The following is a 13,252-nucleotide window of genomic DNA, read 5'->3' as shown; positions in this document are numbered from 1 at the left end:
GCCAAACTGCACTTTCAGCACTGGGACATTTTACACCACCAGGCAAGCCCTTGTTTCTGTCTTAGTGGCATTTATTGGCATTTTTATCAAAGATACCACAAAGGAAGTAGGCAATTATACTGTACCCGTCGGCAGGAAATGGTCTGTAAGAGCCACTCACATGGAAATGTGTGGCAGAAAAAGCTGGGAACAGAACCGGTGGAGGTCCAATGCTACAATTCCATGATCCCAACAGCAAAGGGTTGTTCCTAGAATTCCTAGCATATCACACACTATCACTTAGCAAAAGGATTTTTTAATAGTTCATTCTCCACCGACTGCCAACCCTAAAAATAAATTCCTCTGGTTCAAACCCCTTACAGGCACAGGAACTGTATTCCTATGTGTAGTAAGTCATGCAAAGCTCTGTCCATACAACCGTCTGCTAGGACACTAATGCTCAGGGCCACAGGGAGCCAGGCCTTCTCCCTGCTGCCAGCTCACCTTACTCCAAAGGACTGGCTGAGCCTGAGCCACACTAAACCACTAGCTTGGGGTTCTGGGGTAGGAGTGAGGCAGACAGAAGGTTCCTGCCTTCTTAAGCCAGGGTCTCTTAACTCAGTGTCCAGCAATGGGTTCAGAGGCACAGGTTTCTCAATGTGAGTACATATTGGCACAGGAGCATTAAAAAATTCAATGTTTTGATGAGATTCTAAAAGATCAGAAGAAAAAAAGATCACAGTTGAGAGTAACGCTGCCACATTTTCATACTCCTGAATACACCACTTCAGTGCCATTTAACTAGTGGCTCTTCAAAGAGAAAAGGCAGGGAGACTTGAAAAGTTATTAATGTGTACCCAAAAAAGCTGACTTTCCCGTTTCATGTTCCAGAAAGAGTATGTACAGTGGGCAAGCTGTGGTTTATTTTTGTATACTGGTTTTAGATGCTATGCAACCATGACCTCGATCTGAACCAGCTGGCTTGACGTGGGCAGCTTCATTTGAGGCCATTCCTAACCCTGGGCATGCAACTTGCCCAGAACTATAGGGACAAATCAAAGTCGAGGACAAGTCATAAGCATCATCTTGCCATATAAAGGGAGTACTGTAGTTTTAAAAATCACTAGGAGCAGGCATCTAGCCTAGCAGTTAAGAAACCCACATGCCACACTGCAGTACCTGGGCACAGTTCCCAGTTTCAGACTCAAGTTTCTTGCCAATGCAGACCCTGGGTGGTAGCAGCAATGCAAGTAACTGGGTTCCTACTACACACATGGGAGACCCGGATTATGTTCGAGCTCTGGTTCTAGCCAGCCCCAGCCATCAGGCAAGTGAACCAGCAGCTAGGACTCTCGTCTCTTAAAAAATTACTGGGGCCAGCGCTGTGGTTTAGGGGGTTAAGTTGCTCCATTTCCAATCCAGCTCCCTGCTAATGCACCTGGACAAGCAGAAGATGGCCCAAGTGTTTGGGCCCTGCACTGATGCTGGAGACCCGGAAGAAGCTCCTGGTTCCAAGTTGGCCCAGCCCCAGCCATTGTGGCCATTTGGGGAGTGAACCAGCAGATGGGAGACCTGTCTCTCCTCTCTATAAATGAATCTTTAGAAAGAAAGAAACATGGGTGTCTGTTAAGCAAATCTAATTAGAAGGGAGGATGACAAACCATTAAAGAAACAAGAAAGGTAAAGCACACGGTAGAGAAGAGGCTGTGAGCTTTCCATCTGGACAGAGCAGAATGCGGATTCCTGGCGCCATTGCTCACTCCCACCCCCGGCTCCAGGAGAGGTGCTTCCACTGCGCGAGTGCCAGCTTAGATCAGGAGTACTGCAGACTTGCGCTCTGCTAAGGCAGGAGCCCAAGCAGCCGAGCTCCTTTTGTGCAAATAAAAAAGGAATTAAAGAGGACTTTGAGTCTCCCTCGAGGTTGCCAAGGGAAGTGAACATTGTCCCCACATCTGTAAGGACTGTACACCAGAGAAATCTCCCTTTTACTTTAAATACTTTGTATGTCATCTGACAGGCAGAGAGACAGAGCTCTCACCCGCTGGTTTACTCCCCAGGTGCCCGGGGAACAAGGAACACAATCGAAGTCTCCCACATAGGTGGGAGGGACCCAGCCCCTGGAGCCGTCACCTGCTGCCTCCCAGGATGTGCATCTGCAGCAAGGCAGGCACCCCGGAACGGGATGCAAACACCCAAATACCCGCCCACTTCCTTCCTTCAATTTTTAGAGGTGGCAATCATTGGAGCTGGAGATCAGTACTGTGCCCCGCCCTCAAGTGCCTTTACCACTCAGCATTCCAGCCTCTTGTACATTTCATCTACTTCAAATTCCTTCAGAATCTGAGAACAATTTCTGATTTAAAACAAGATTTGAGCACACTTCACCCTATGAAAAGATGAACATGGGGGCTGGCACTGTGGTGCAGCGGGCTAAAGCCCCAGCCTGCAGTGCCGGCATCCTATATGGGCACCAGTTCAAGTCCTGGCTGCTCCACTTCAACCCAGCTTCCTGCTAATGCACCCGGGAAGGCAGGGAGAATGGCCCAAGTAATGGGGCCCTGTATCCATGAAAGAGACCCAGAGGAAGCTCATGGACCATTACAGGCCCATCTCTGGCCATTGCGGCCATTTGGGGAGTGAACCAGCAGACAGAAGATGTAACTCTTTCAAATAAATAATTCGAGAAAGGCCTTTTTATAAGCTCAAGTTTCTTTTTGCCATCTTGACCCCCAAAAGGACCCTAGCCTTATAAAGGAAGACCCTGTCTACTAGGGCAGACTGTGAGCAAACCAGTTTGGCAAAGACAATTTCCATGCACTCTCCTCTAGCCACCCACTTTCTGCACTGGGTAAACAGTGGCCTTCAGAAACACTGTCATCTCATCTTGGCAGAGTGCCAATGATTAGAGGAGACACGGCTCACAACTGGTGCTTGGAGAAGGGATACACCTGTGCCCAGGTCCCACAAGTTAGTGACTGTACCCACACCTAATTCTAACTTCTTCTTGGTTCCAATGCCCCCCAAACCAAAGGGCAATGAATACAGGAATGAGCTACTGACTGGTCATTGCCATGCACACACAAGAGCCTGAGCTGCAGGTAGGCAGACTGAATGTGTTTCAGCAATGACAAGTTCAAAGTTAGCACTCCCTCTATAGATAGTCTGCATGAGTCGAAAAAATTCCACAGCCACAAACCACATCCCTCAACAGTTTGCGGCTAGAGAAAACAAATCCCAAGTGCATTTACTATCAGCAGCAGGTCAACGACATCATTTTCATACACAAATGAGAACCCTGGATGAAACCAGACTTGAGCAGAGAACATGCTTTATTGAGGAGTAATACAGAAGAGCACATTCTACCACATGTGGGGAAGGGTTTAGCGTCTGTAAAAGGCCTTCACCCCTTAAGAAAACCCCCAGTGAAGTTGCTTTTGGATAAATTTTAACAGTGACACTGAAACTGGAGGGGAGCTGCCACTGAACATGCTTAAAATTAGCTCCCCTGACCCACAGTGAATATAAGTAGTGTACAGAGATGACAAGAGAAAGGCACAAATGACCAGAGTCGGGATTGTGGTGAGGGCGCCACATGAAGACAGCAGTGTTGTAGGAGACCAAGCTGGGAAGGGTGACAAGTCAGACATCAAAAGCTGCCCCAAGATAGCAGGTTATAATGGGCTAGAGAGAAATTAGAGGGAACATCTCCTCCTTCACTTGAACAACACCAGAAATAGGAGACCAGAGAACAGAAGACGATGGCAAATCCCAAAAAGGAAGTGGAGGGGGAGCTCTCGGAGGGGCAGAAACACTGTCGTTCTAGAGGGAGGGTGAGGCACTGCTGAAAAGAGAGGCAAACCTTGGCAAGGGCGGCCATCCTGCCTCGCTGAGTCACAGGCTGCGACACAGGAGTCATTTTCAGTCACTTCCAAATTCTCCCAGGATGTTGGGACAAAATCAGGGCAACTCATGTGCAAGCACAGGTGCACTCTGCCTGGTACAGGCATACAGTACTATGTACTGCTGAACAAGTGAGCAGGACTTTTACAGTATAATTAACGAGCTAACATGTTGCATGAAGGGAGAACTGTCAATTATTTTGGCACCTGCAAACATAAAAGAGGGCAGGAAGTAAACAGGGAAGAAAACATTTAAGACTGGGCACTTTTGGTGAGGCAAAAAGAAGTTTCCATTCCTTTCCACCAAAATCCTGCCCACAGGTAAAATCAAAACACACAATCTTAATTCTTCTCTCCATCTCCTCAAGATGGAGTCTGTGATGTTACCAAAACTAATCCCTGGGAAACTCTTCGGAACTATGTGGCTCTGGTCAGCCCCGTACTGATCAAAAACATGTCTTTCAATAAAAATGGAGGAAAAAAAATGTAAAGCAAGATGAAATCCAAAGTGAATGAACCCCCCCAGTACTCACACACACTCACTCCCAAGTGCTACCTCTGCCCTGCCCCTCCACAGAACACGTCCGTCAGGAGGAACCGGAAGGGCCCTGGTGCTGGCAACAACCGTATTTGGAGGTCTGGTGACCGGGTGGCGAGAAGCACTAGTACAAAGTTCAGGAGACACAACACAACCTCATGGGGCTAGAGGACGTGAGGAGAGAACCAGTGACTGGACAGGTACAGTACCATAACAGAACTCCTTGGGTCAGTGCTATGAGGGCTCTGCGTCGAGTCGAACACAGATCCCAGCCAGGCAACCTCACTGAGGCCGAAACAACAGTTCCTCAGAACCAGTGTCTGCAGTGTACACAAAGGTCGGAGCCAGGACAGTCCTGAGGGGGATGGCCTTCCCAAAGGATACTGTACTTGCCAATCACAAGAGCAACAGAAATGACAGACAGATCCCTAGGGTACGGATTCCTACTGCTGGGGTTCGCTGGCTCAGAATGACAGGTCACTTTAAGTGCCCTTGGGTGGGGTCCATTTTAAGCAGCTTGGATCCATGGTTTTGTTGGAGTTGGACCGTTTGGCCTCTTTGGCTATCCACTCATCAATCAGGTCCTGGGGAGAACAACAGGACAAAGTATTACACACATTCAACTGAGACGCTCTGATGCACAGATTCCAAAATGACTATCAGCCAAGAAGGAAAGGGGTTAATTAATATTAACGTATTAAAAAAGGATAAACACATTTTCAAACTGCTTTCCTACCTAATCCATTTTTTACTATGTCCACAGAGAGAACCAAAAATCATTATTCATCCAACCTTGTAAGACATGGTCAACTAAAAAATTAAAAGCAGGCATAAGCTGAGGTGGCATTTGTTCAAAGGACTTAAAATCACTTCCACAAGCCCTAGAGTTTGTGATAATTCCCCTGTGCAGAGAGGCAACTTTCTCCAATCTAAGACAACCATCAGATGACAGTAATGCGGCGCACCATAAAGCTGCTTAACTTGTGCCTCCACATTTCAAAGAGGAGCTTACCAAAAGCTTCAGACAAGATAAGGTAGCAGATAAGTATAATCACAGCATTGCCAGCTACAGAAATGAAACCTGGGAAGAGGTGCGTGCAAACAAAGGCCTCTCCTTTGCTCTGCTAAGCCTCAAGGAGCAGCAGGCGAGGAGCAATCAGCTGATAAGAACCTTACCTGTCTCTTTAAAACGAGGTGCTTTCCCTTCCAATACTTGAGCATCTGAAGGGCTTGCAGAGTGCTGACAATGTCCACGGGATTCACAGCCGTCTCCTGACTGATTTCTGAAACAGAAGAGCTAATGAGAGCCGGCCCAAAAGCACAGGCCCCGGCCCTTTAGCAATCACATGGTTAGAATCTTCAATACTCAACCCGAATTGTTCAGGAGTAATTTACAAAACACTCATATAACCAGTCTACCAAGAAGCTACTCTAGGCCAGAGATCATGGTCAAATATATACCAAAATAAAGCTCCTGCGTGTAGCAAAATATTCAAAGAAAAGTTTTCCTTCTTGACTTTTTAAAGAACTAAAATGTTAGCAACTCCAGATTTCAGAGACCAATCCATAACCATTCCCAGGGGCCAGATGCTCTGAAATCCCAGGCCCCTGCAGTGATGAGGACTTTGCTGTGGTCCACATTCAGTGGGCCTTCTGCCCTCACATTCAGAGGCAACACAGAACAGGTTACAAAGCCTGAACCGGGCCAAGTGAAAAGTTGTAATATATTCAGTGGAGTTAGCGCCTTAGGTAACAATACAACCACTCCAGAGTGTCAAAAACCAACCTTTGATAGAAATCTCTTTGCCTTGGAAATTATGCAGGTAACGGAGAAGCACTTCTTTCCAGTAGCTGCGATAGCTTATGAGCCCCAGATCTGAGAGTGGGCGTTCTGGGGAGCCAACCTTTTCTTCCACTTTGGAAAGCAAATAACCTGCCAGGGAACAAATACACAGACTTTTTCTGGCAACTCTAATTCATCCTAACAGCAAAGACCAGTGTGGATACCCAGAGATTTAAGGTGACAGTCCATTTGGCATCATCAGGTAGGCTTCAGCCATTCAGTGGAATAGGTACTTACTGTATGGCTGTCATGTACAACACACTGCCTTTGTGTAGACAAAATGTCTATGTGTGTTTACTTATAGTAGGCAAACTCGAGAAGGTTTCACTAAAACTGTAATAACAAGGGTCCTTTTCAGAATGTTCTGGAAGAGGGTAAATGGGAAGCTATGCCATTATATAGCTTTCTGCATTTTTCAAAGCTCTAAATTTTAAAATTATCTGAGCATCACTTATGAAGTAGTAAAGGGTATGAAAAACCTGCAGAAGTCTCTAGTTACGACATCTATACATCCAAAAGTCGAGGTATACAAAATTTTGCAAAATACATAAAGCAACACCACAGGGAGACATTCAGCAAAATTCATCATCTGGGAAACACTACTCAACAACTACCCTGGCTTTTCTCAACAACAAAAATAGCAAGGGGAAAAGAGATGGGGAGCTTTTAGATTAAAAGGGAAATTATAAGCCACTTCTGCCAATTCAAAATCAACTTCACTTGGATCTGAGTATAAATAATTGTTAAAAAAATCAAAAAATTAGGCAAATCTGAATATTACAGTTTACAATACTAAGGATTGTTTTTGGATTTTTTTGGAGGGTATGTGTGTCTCTTAAGGTATAATAAACCTATCTTTCACAGATACTAAAATAACTGAAGGTGAGAATACAGAATTTGGGTGATGAAAACAAGGCAATCTCTGTTATTCATATTCAACCTCTGTGTATGCTAGAGAGCTTCCATAAATAAGGTTTATGAAAAGGTATCACCTGTTCAAAAACAGCCAGTCCCTCCTCCCTTAGTGAATTATGCCACTTCCTGATTAATCTCCTCTTTGGTGGCTTAAAAATCAAAGAGGAGCTGAGTTTTGTAGCACAGGAAGTTAAGGCACCACCCAGGACACCTGCATCTCATTATTGCAGTACCCAGGGCCGAGTCTCGGCTACTCTGCTTCTGACACAGCTTCCTGGTAATACCAGCAGGGAAAGCAGCAGATGACTCAAGTACCTGGGCTCCTGCCACCCATGAGAGGCCTGCTGGAGTTCCTTGCTCCTGGCTTCCACCTGGCTCAGTGCTGGCTGTTTCAGGCATTTGGGGAGTGAACTAATGGAGGAAAGATCTGTCACTTTGTCTCTCAAAGAAATTCACAAAACTTCAAAAGAAAAAAAAGGCACTGGCACACTGGGTTCTAGTCCCGGTCAGGGTGCTGGATTCTGTCCTGGTTGCCCCTCTTCCACGCCAGCTCTCTGCTGTGGCCCAGGAAGGCAGTGGAGGATGGCCCAGGTGCTTGGGCCCTGCACCCCATGGGAGACCAGGAGAAGTACCTGGCTCCTGCCTTTGGATCAGCGCGGTGCGCCGGCCGCAGCGGCCATTGGAGGGTGAACCAACGGCAAAGAAAGACCTTTCTCTCTGTCTCTCTCTCTCACTGTCCACTCTGCCTATCAAAAACAAACAAAAAAAAAAACAAAAAAAAAACCAAAACAACAACAACAACAAAAAAGGGCATGGAAGGCTAATTCTGATTATAGTAAGTCACTTGACAGCGAATAATGAATGATATACAGCAGATTCTCTGTTATTCACAGTGGTTATGTTCTGTATTCACAGAGAACACCGAATTAGCAAATACTGAACCACCTACTGCTCCTAGGAAATACAGGATTGGAGTCCTTTGAGTCTCTGATCACATGTTCATCAAGCAAACAATACATAATTCATGATCTTATTTGACATGTTCCTGTACAGAAGACCGTATTTGATGTATACCATTGATTCCGTTAACACTGAACTCCTGGCCAACAGCACCGCAACTCACACCTGAAGACAGCTTATCCGGCCACTGTAGACACATCAGCCCTGCACTTTGGAGCACGAAACGGCACCTGAGCACTATGCTAAGGGCCATTTTAAGTAGCCATCAGAAAGCACAAACTCGCGGGAAACATGGCACTAAGACAACAAAGACAAACACTTATTTATGGTGTGAAAGCTGAAACAAAGTATTGGGAGCTCAGCTAGGAATGTACACATCTTGCGGTGCATGTTTGAAAATGACAGATTTTGGGGTCACAAATTTAATGAGTAGGCAGATTTGCAAACAGAATCCATGATTAATGAGGGTGGAGTATGTACTCAGTTTCTATCAGGTTTATGGACTGCCCCTGAACAAGTTCTTAACAAAAGTGAAATCCCTAACATCAAGGAGCAGATTTGTAGCCTTATGCACGGATGTGCTCTATTTACGTCTCAAACTGGGAAAATCCCGAAGGGCGTGCCTTTTCGTCCTCACCATCTCCTATCAAGTACCTACTCAGGGTTCCGCATTTATTGAGTGTTCAATGTATATCAGAAAGGCAAGCAAGATTCATAAGATCCTTGCCTTGTGGAGCTTATGACTTAGCAGTTTCACTTACTGAAATCAATGAGCATCTTGCCATATCCCTGTCTCATGTACTGAGGCATGGTAAGGATACAGGATACATTGTAGTTGAGGAATGAATTCTTTTCCTAAAATCAAGAGCAAACAGATGAGTAGGTCATCGGGATTTGGAACCAAAGGTTTCAGCACTCCCCCGGATTCTAAACAAGGCTATTTGCAAACTATCCAGCTAGCCAGTTCTGGGTAATGGCTGTCAGTTTTGCAACTGTTCTATCTATATCTACACCCTTTATAATGGCCAAAATCATTAACCCAAGGGTCTCCCCAGCTCTGAAACCTCCGATCTCATTTTAAGGGGGCCACCTCTGGGGTCTCTATGGGCACAGAGCAGGGCAAGAGGGTTCGGATTGCTGAATCAGCCTACAGTAGCTCTCTTTAAGAGCAGTGTTTCAAAAGAAGGCTGCTTACTGGAAGAGAAAGGAAGGAAACAAAACAGTAAGTTCTCATTCTGGAAGGAGACCAAAAACAATTAAACTCCCTATTGTACAATTTCATTTATGTGAAACATCCAGAACAGGCGAATTTATAGAGATGCAAGGGCTGGGAGAGGTTGGGTGGAAATGGGGAGTGAGAATTAATGCATATGGGGTTTCCTCCTGGGATAATGAAAATTGTGTGATTTCACACTTTGTAAATATACTAAAAACCACTGAATGGTACACTTTATTTTTTTATTTTATTTTTTTGACAGGCAGAGTGGAGTGAGAGAGAGAGACAGAGAGAAAGGTCTTCCTTTTGCCATTGGTTCATCCTCCGATGGCCGCCACGGCAAGCGTGCTGCGGCCGGAACACCGCGCTGATCTGAAGCCAGGAGCCAGGTGCTTCTCCTGGTCTCCCATGGGGTGCAGGGCCCAAGTACTTGGGCCATCCTCCACTACACTCCCAGGCCATAGCAGAGAGCTGGACTGGAAGAGGGGCAACTGGGACAGAATCCGGCGCCCCAACCGGGACTAGAACACAGTGTGCCGGTGTTGCAGGCGGAGGATTAGCCCATTGAGCCGCGGCGCCAGCCTGAATGGTACACTTAAAAACTGCGAGAATCATATTTCAAGGAAGTTGTTGTATTAAAGTCATAAGCCAAATCTGGCTTTTGATCTTTAGAGGCACAGTCATATTATCACAGGAGGGGCTGTGCTTTTGCCTGGCTAAAGAACCAGGCCAAAGGAATATATTCCCGGCTTTAAGCTGATAGAGGGTAGAGCCATGAGAGTGGGTTGGAGTGTATGATGTGGACTTGATGGCTAGAAGGGAGGGGCTGGGCTAGTTAATTAATAGGCAACTCCAGGGGATGGCATTGTGGCACAGATTAAACCACCATACCTGCCACACTGGCATCTCATACGGGCACCAGCTGTTCCACTTCCGACCCAGCTCTCTGCGAATGCGCCTAGAAGGGCAGTGGAGGATTGCCCAAATGCGTGGGCCCCTACCACCCAACATGGGAGACGCGGATGGAGTTCTGGGCTCCTGGCTTCAGTCTAGCCCAGCCCAGCCCCAGTCATTGTGACCATCTGGGGAGTGAATCAGCTGTCTCTCCCTTCCCCTCTCCCTGTAACTGTCCTTCTTAATTAAATAAATCTTTCATTCTTTCAAATAGGCAACTCCATGGGGCTGGCACTGTGGCCTAGGGGTAAAGCCACCACCTGCAGTGCTGGCATCCCATATGGGCACTGGTTCAAGACCTGGCTGCTTCACGTCTGATCCAGCTCTCTGCTACAGCTTGGAAAAGCAGAAGATGGCCCAAGTTCTTGGGCCCCTGCAACTATATGAGATCTGGAAGGAGTTCCTAGCTCCTGGCTTCGGCCTGGACTAGCTCCAGCCGTTGCAGCCATTTGGGGAGTGAACGAGCAGACTGAAGATGGGTCTCTCTCTCTCTTTAACTGCCTTTCAAATAAATAAATAAATCTTAAAAAAAAAAAAATAGGCAACTCCAGTGCATAAGTTCAGAAATAAATAAACCAGAAGCTTTCAATAAAGAATTGCACATTTTCATTAAATAATCTTTCACACACAGGTGTCCCCTCCCCCTTTTAAAGAAGGAACTGTCACTGTTGCCCAGGGCACCACCTTCTCCAGTCCATGATTCGAGCACTCATGCGCCAACACTGAGCACCCTGCTCTGGCCATTCATTTGTTAATCTCCAGATGCTGCTAACCTTGGAAAAATAGCCAATCAGGTGACAGCCAGTGTTATCTGCTTCTGTCATCACATAGAACAGGAACGGTTCCACATCATAATACAATGTCTTATGGTCCAGAAAAAGCTTGGCCAACAGGCACAGGTTTTGGCAGTAGATCTGGAAGCAAAGAAACAGTTCAGGTGTGGGTCAGTGAGTCCTAAACTTATCAGATTAAGGCCTCAAATTAAGGATCACAGCATTACTGTTAATGAGACAGAGCTCTCCTACTGCCAAAATAGACAGTTTCTATCTCCTTGACGTAAACATGTGAGGAACACAAAGGACACTCCTTCAGAAACCTGTGAGTGTAAACACTGCCACCTCTTTCTCGGGTCGTGCTTCTTACCTTGTTTTTCTTGCCATCCACTTCAAACACAGAGATTGAGCCTTTGCGATATATCTCATCACCCGGTGGGTGTTTCCACACACACTTGGCCTGCAATAGAATGGAGTTCAGACATAGCAATCAAAGTTCCTGACAAGACTGCCTCTCACAAGGGGAAAGGAACCAGAGGTCACATTCGGTTAACGAGTGGAGGGAGATACTTATCCAGCAAAAAAGGGAGATTTTTTTTTCCCCAGTAAAACAAATAAAAGCTTTGAAAGTCAAATATATATTCATGACATTGTTACAGCAATTTAGAACAAGTTTTCTGGGTTATATTCTGGCACTATTTCAGTCCAGATTAAAATCACACACTACATAAAAGCCAGATAAAAAAAAAAAAAAAAAAAAAAAAAAGAATACCCCTGCTTGTCAAACGCTGCACACCAACAGGAAATTCTTAAGCAGCTTATTTCCAGCAGCTTAGAGTTGCTGAAAATCTTATTTTCACCTTTCCCAGTAACCTCTCATTATCATCTAACCGCCAGGGTCTTCTTTTCTGATTAGAAAACCAACTACCTTGATAAAAATCATGCCCTACTACCCTCAAAATGTGTTCTCTTTGTTATATAAAGAAATAAAAGAATGTTGGTCTCCCTGTGGCAAGCCAACGTGGCAACAGGAAGCCAAGGAGGACTTGGCCACAAGGGGGCACAAGGCACCCCCTTCCTCACACTCATCTGCTACCACCGTTAACACAGCCAGTCACCCAGCATTGTAAATGGATAACCCTTTTATCTTTTTAAGTTTTATTTATTTGAAATGCAGTTACAGAGAGAGGGAGAAAGACAGAGAGGTCTTCCATCCACTGGTTCACTCCCTAAATGGCTGCAGTGGCCAGGGCTGGGCTAGGCCGAAGCCAGGAGCCAGGTCTCCCACGAGGGTACAGGGAACCAAGCATTTGGGCCATTATCTGCCTCTTTCCCATGCACAACAGCAGGGAGCAAGATAGGAAGTGGAGCATTCAGGACTCAAACAGGTTCCCCTATGGGATGCTGGCATTGCAGGCAGTGGCATAACCTGCTATGCCACAGTGCTGGCACAAAAGGCTAACTCTTTAAAGCTCTTAAATAAACACATTTTAAAATATTGTTTTAAAGTATGTGCATATAGAATAAACAATTTTTTATAATTCTTTTGGTCAACTCTGGAATCACACACCAGCTTCCTGGTGGTGGCCTAGGAAAAGCAGCAGAGGATGGCGCAAGTGTTTGGGCCCCTGCCACCCACATGAAAGACCTGAATGAAGCTATTAGTTCCTGGCCCAGCACTAGCCATTGTGGCTATCTGGGGGAATGATACAGTGGATAGAAGATCTCTCTCCTTCTCTCTCTCTCTCCTTTCTCTGTCACTCTTCCAAATAAATGAATTTAAAAAGTTCCACCTACAGCTTGCTCCTAATTCCCCATTACTCATGCTAGCTCTGCAACAATTATTTGCTTAGAAACAGAAGCAAAGTCAAAGAAGGACCATTTCAGTAATTACACTTGAAGCAATAGGAATCAGAACAGACATGGATTAAACTAAGTTTGTATTTCTGAAATTTGATTTTTATAACTCATATAATGCAGGAGATCCTGAAAGAGTCAGAATGCCTATTTGATCTTCAGATTTATCTAGACCCCTCATTTTCTCTCTTGATTCTTGTCCTTTTGGCTAAAGAATCAGAAACAAAAAGAAGGAAAGCTAAATGGTAGCAGTCCACATCAATAGAAACCCAAGTTTCACTTATCCTGCTGGTATGCAATCTGTGTCAGTGTCCTGTC

General features: G+C 45.6%; 1 protein-coding gene across 5 annotated transcripts in view; it reads right to left on the bottom strand.

Annotated features, from left to right (window-relative positions):
- Positions 1 to 3,290: 3,290 nt before the first annotated feature.
- KAT7 (lysine acetyltransferase 7) overlaps positions 3,291 to 13,252 on the bottom strand; it is a 34,440-nt gene continuing 24,478 nt past the window's right edge. For all 5 annotated transcript variants that reach the window (XM_002719300.6, XM_002719299.6, XM_089318147.1 and 2 more), the window contains 6 exons: positions 11,448 to 11,537; positions 11,078 to 11,218; positions 8,896 to 8,989; positions 6,203 to 6,349; positions 5,593 to 5,699; positions 3,291 to 5,000 (listed from right to left, as the gene is read on the bottom strand). In XM_002719300.6, the coding sequence (XP_002719346.1) occupies positions 4,899 to 5,000; positions 5,593 to 5,699; positions 6,203 to 6,349; positions 8,896 to 8,989; positions 11,078 to 11,218; positions 11,448 to 11,537 (681 nt within the window). In that variant the 3' untranslated portion in view covers positions 3,291 to 4,898. The remainder of the gene's footprint in view (positions 5,001 to 5,592; positions 5,700 to 6,202; positions 6,350 to 8,895; positions 8,990 to 11,077; positions 11,219 to 11,447; positions 11,538 to 13,252) is intronic.

Source organism: Oryctolagus cuniculus, chromosome 17 (assembly GCF_051225735.1).
Source record: "Oryctolagus cuniculus isolate XC-2025 breed Fujian yellow rabbit chromosome 17, ASM5122573v1, whole genome shotgun sequence".
Classification (NCBI taxonomy): domain Eukaryota; kingdom Metazoa; phylum Chordata; class Mammalia; order Lagomorpha; family Leporidae; genus Oryctolagus; species Oryctolagus cuniculus.
This window is presented reverse-complemented; position numbering and strand designations above follow the sequence as displayed.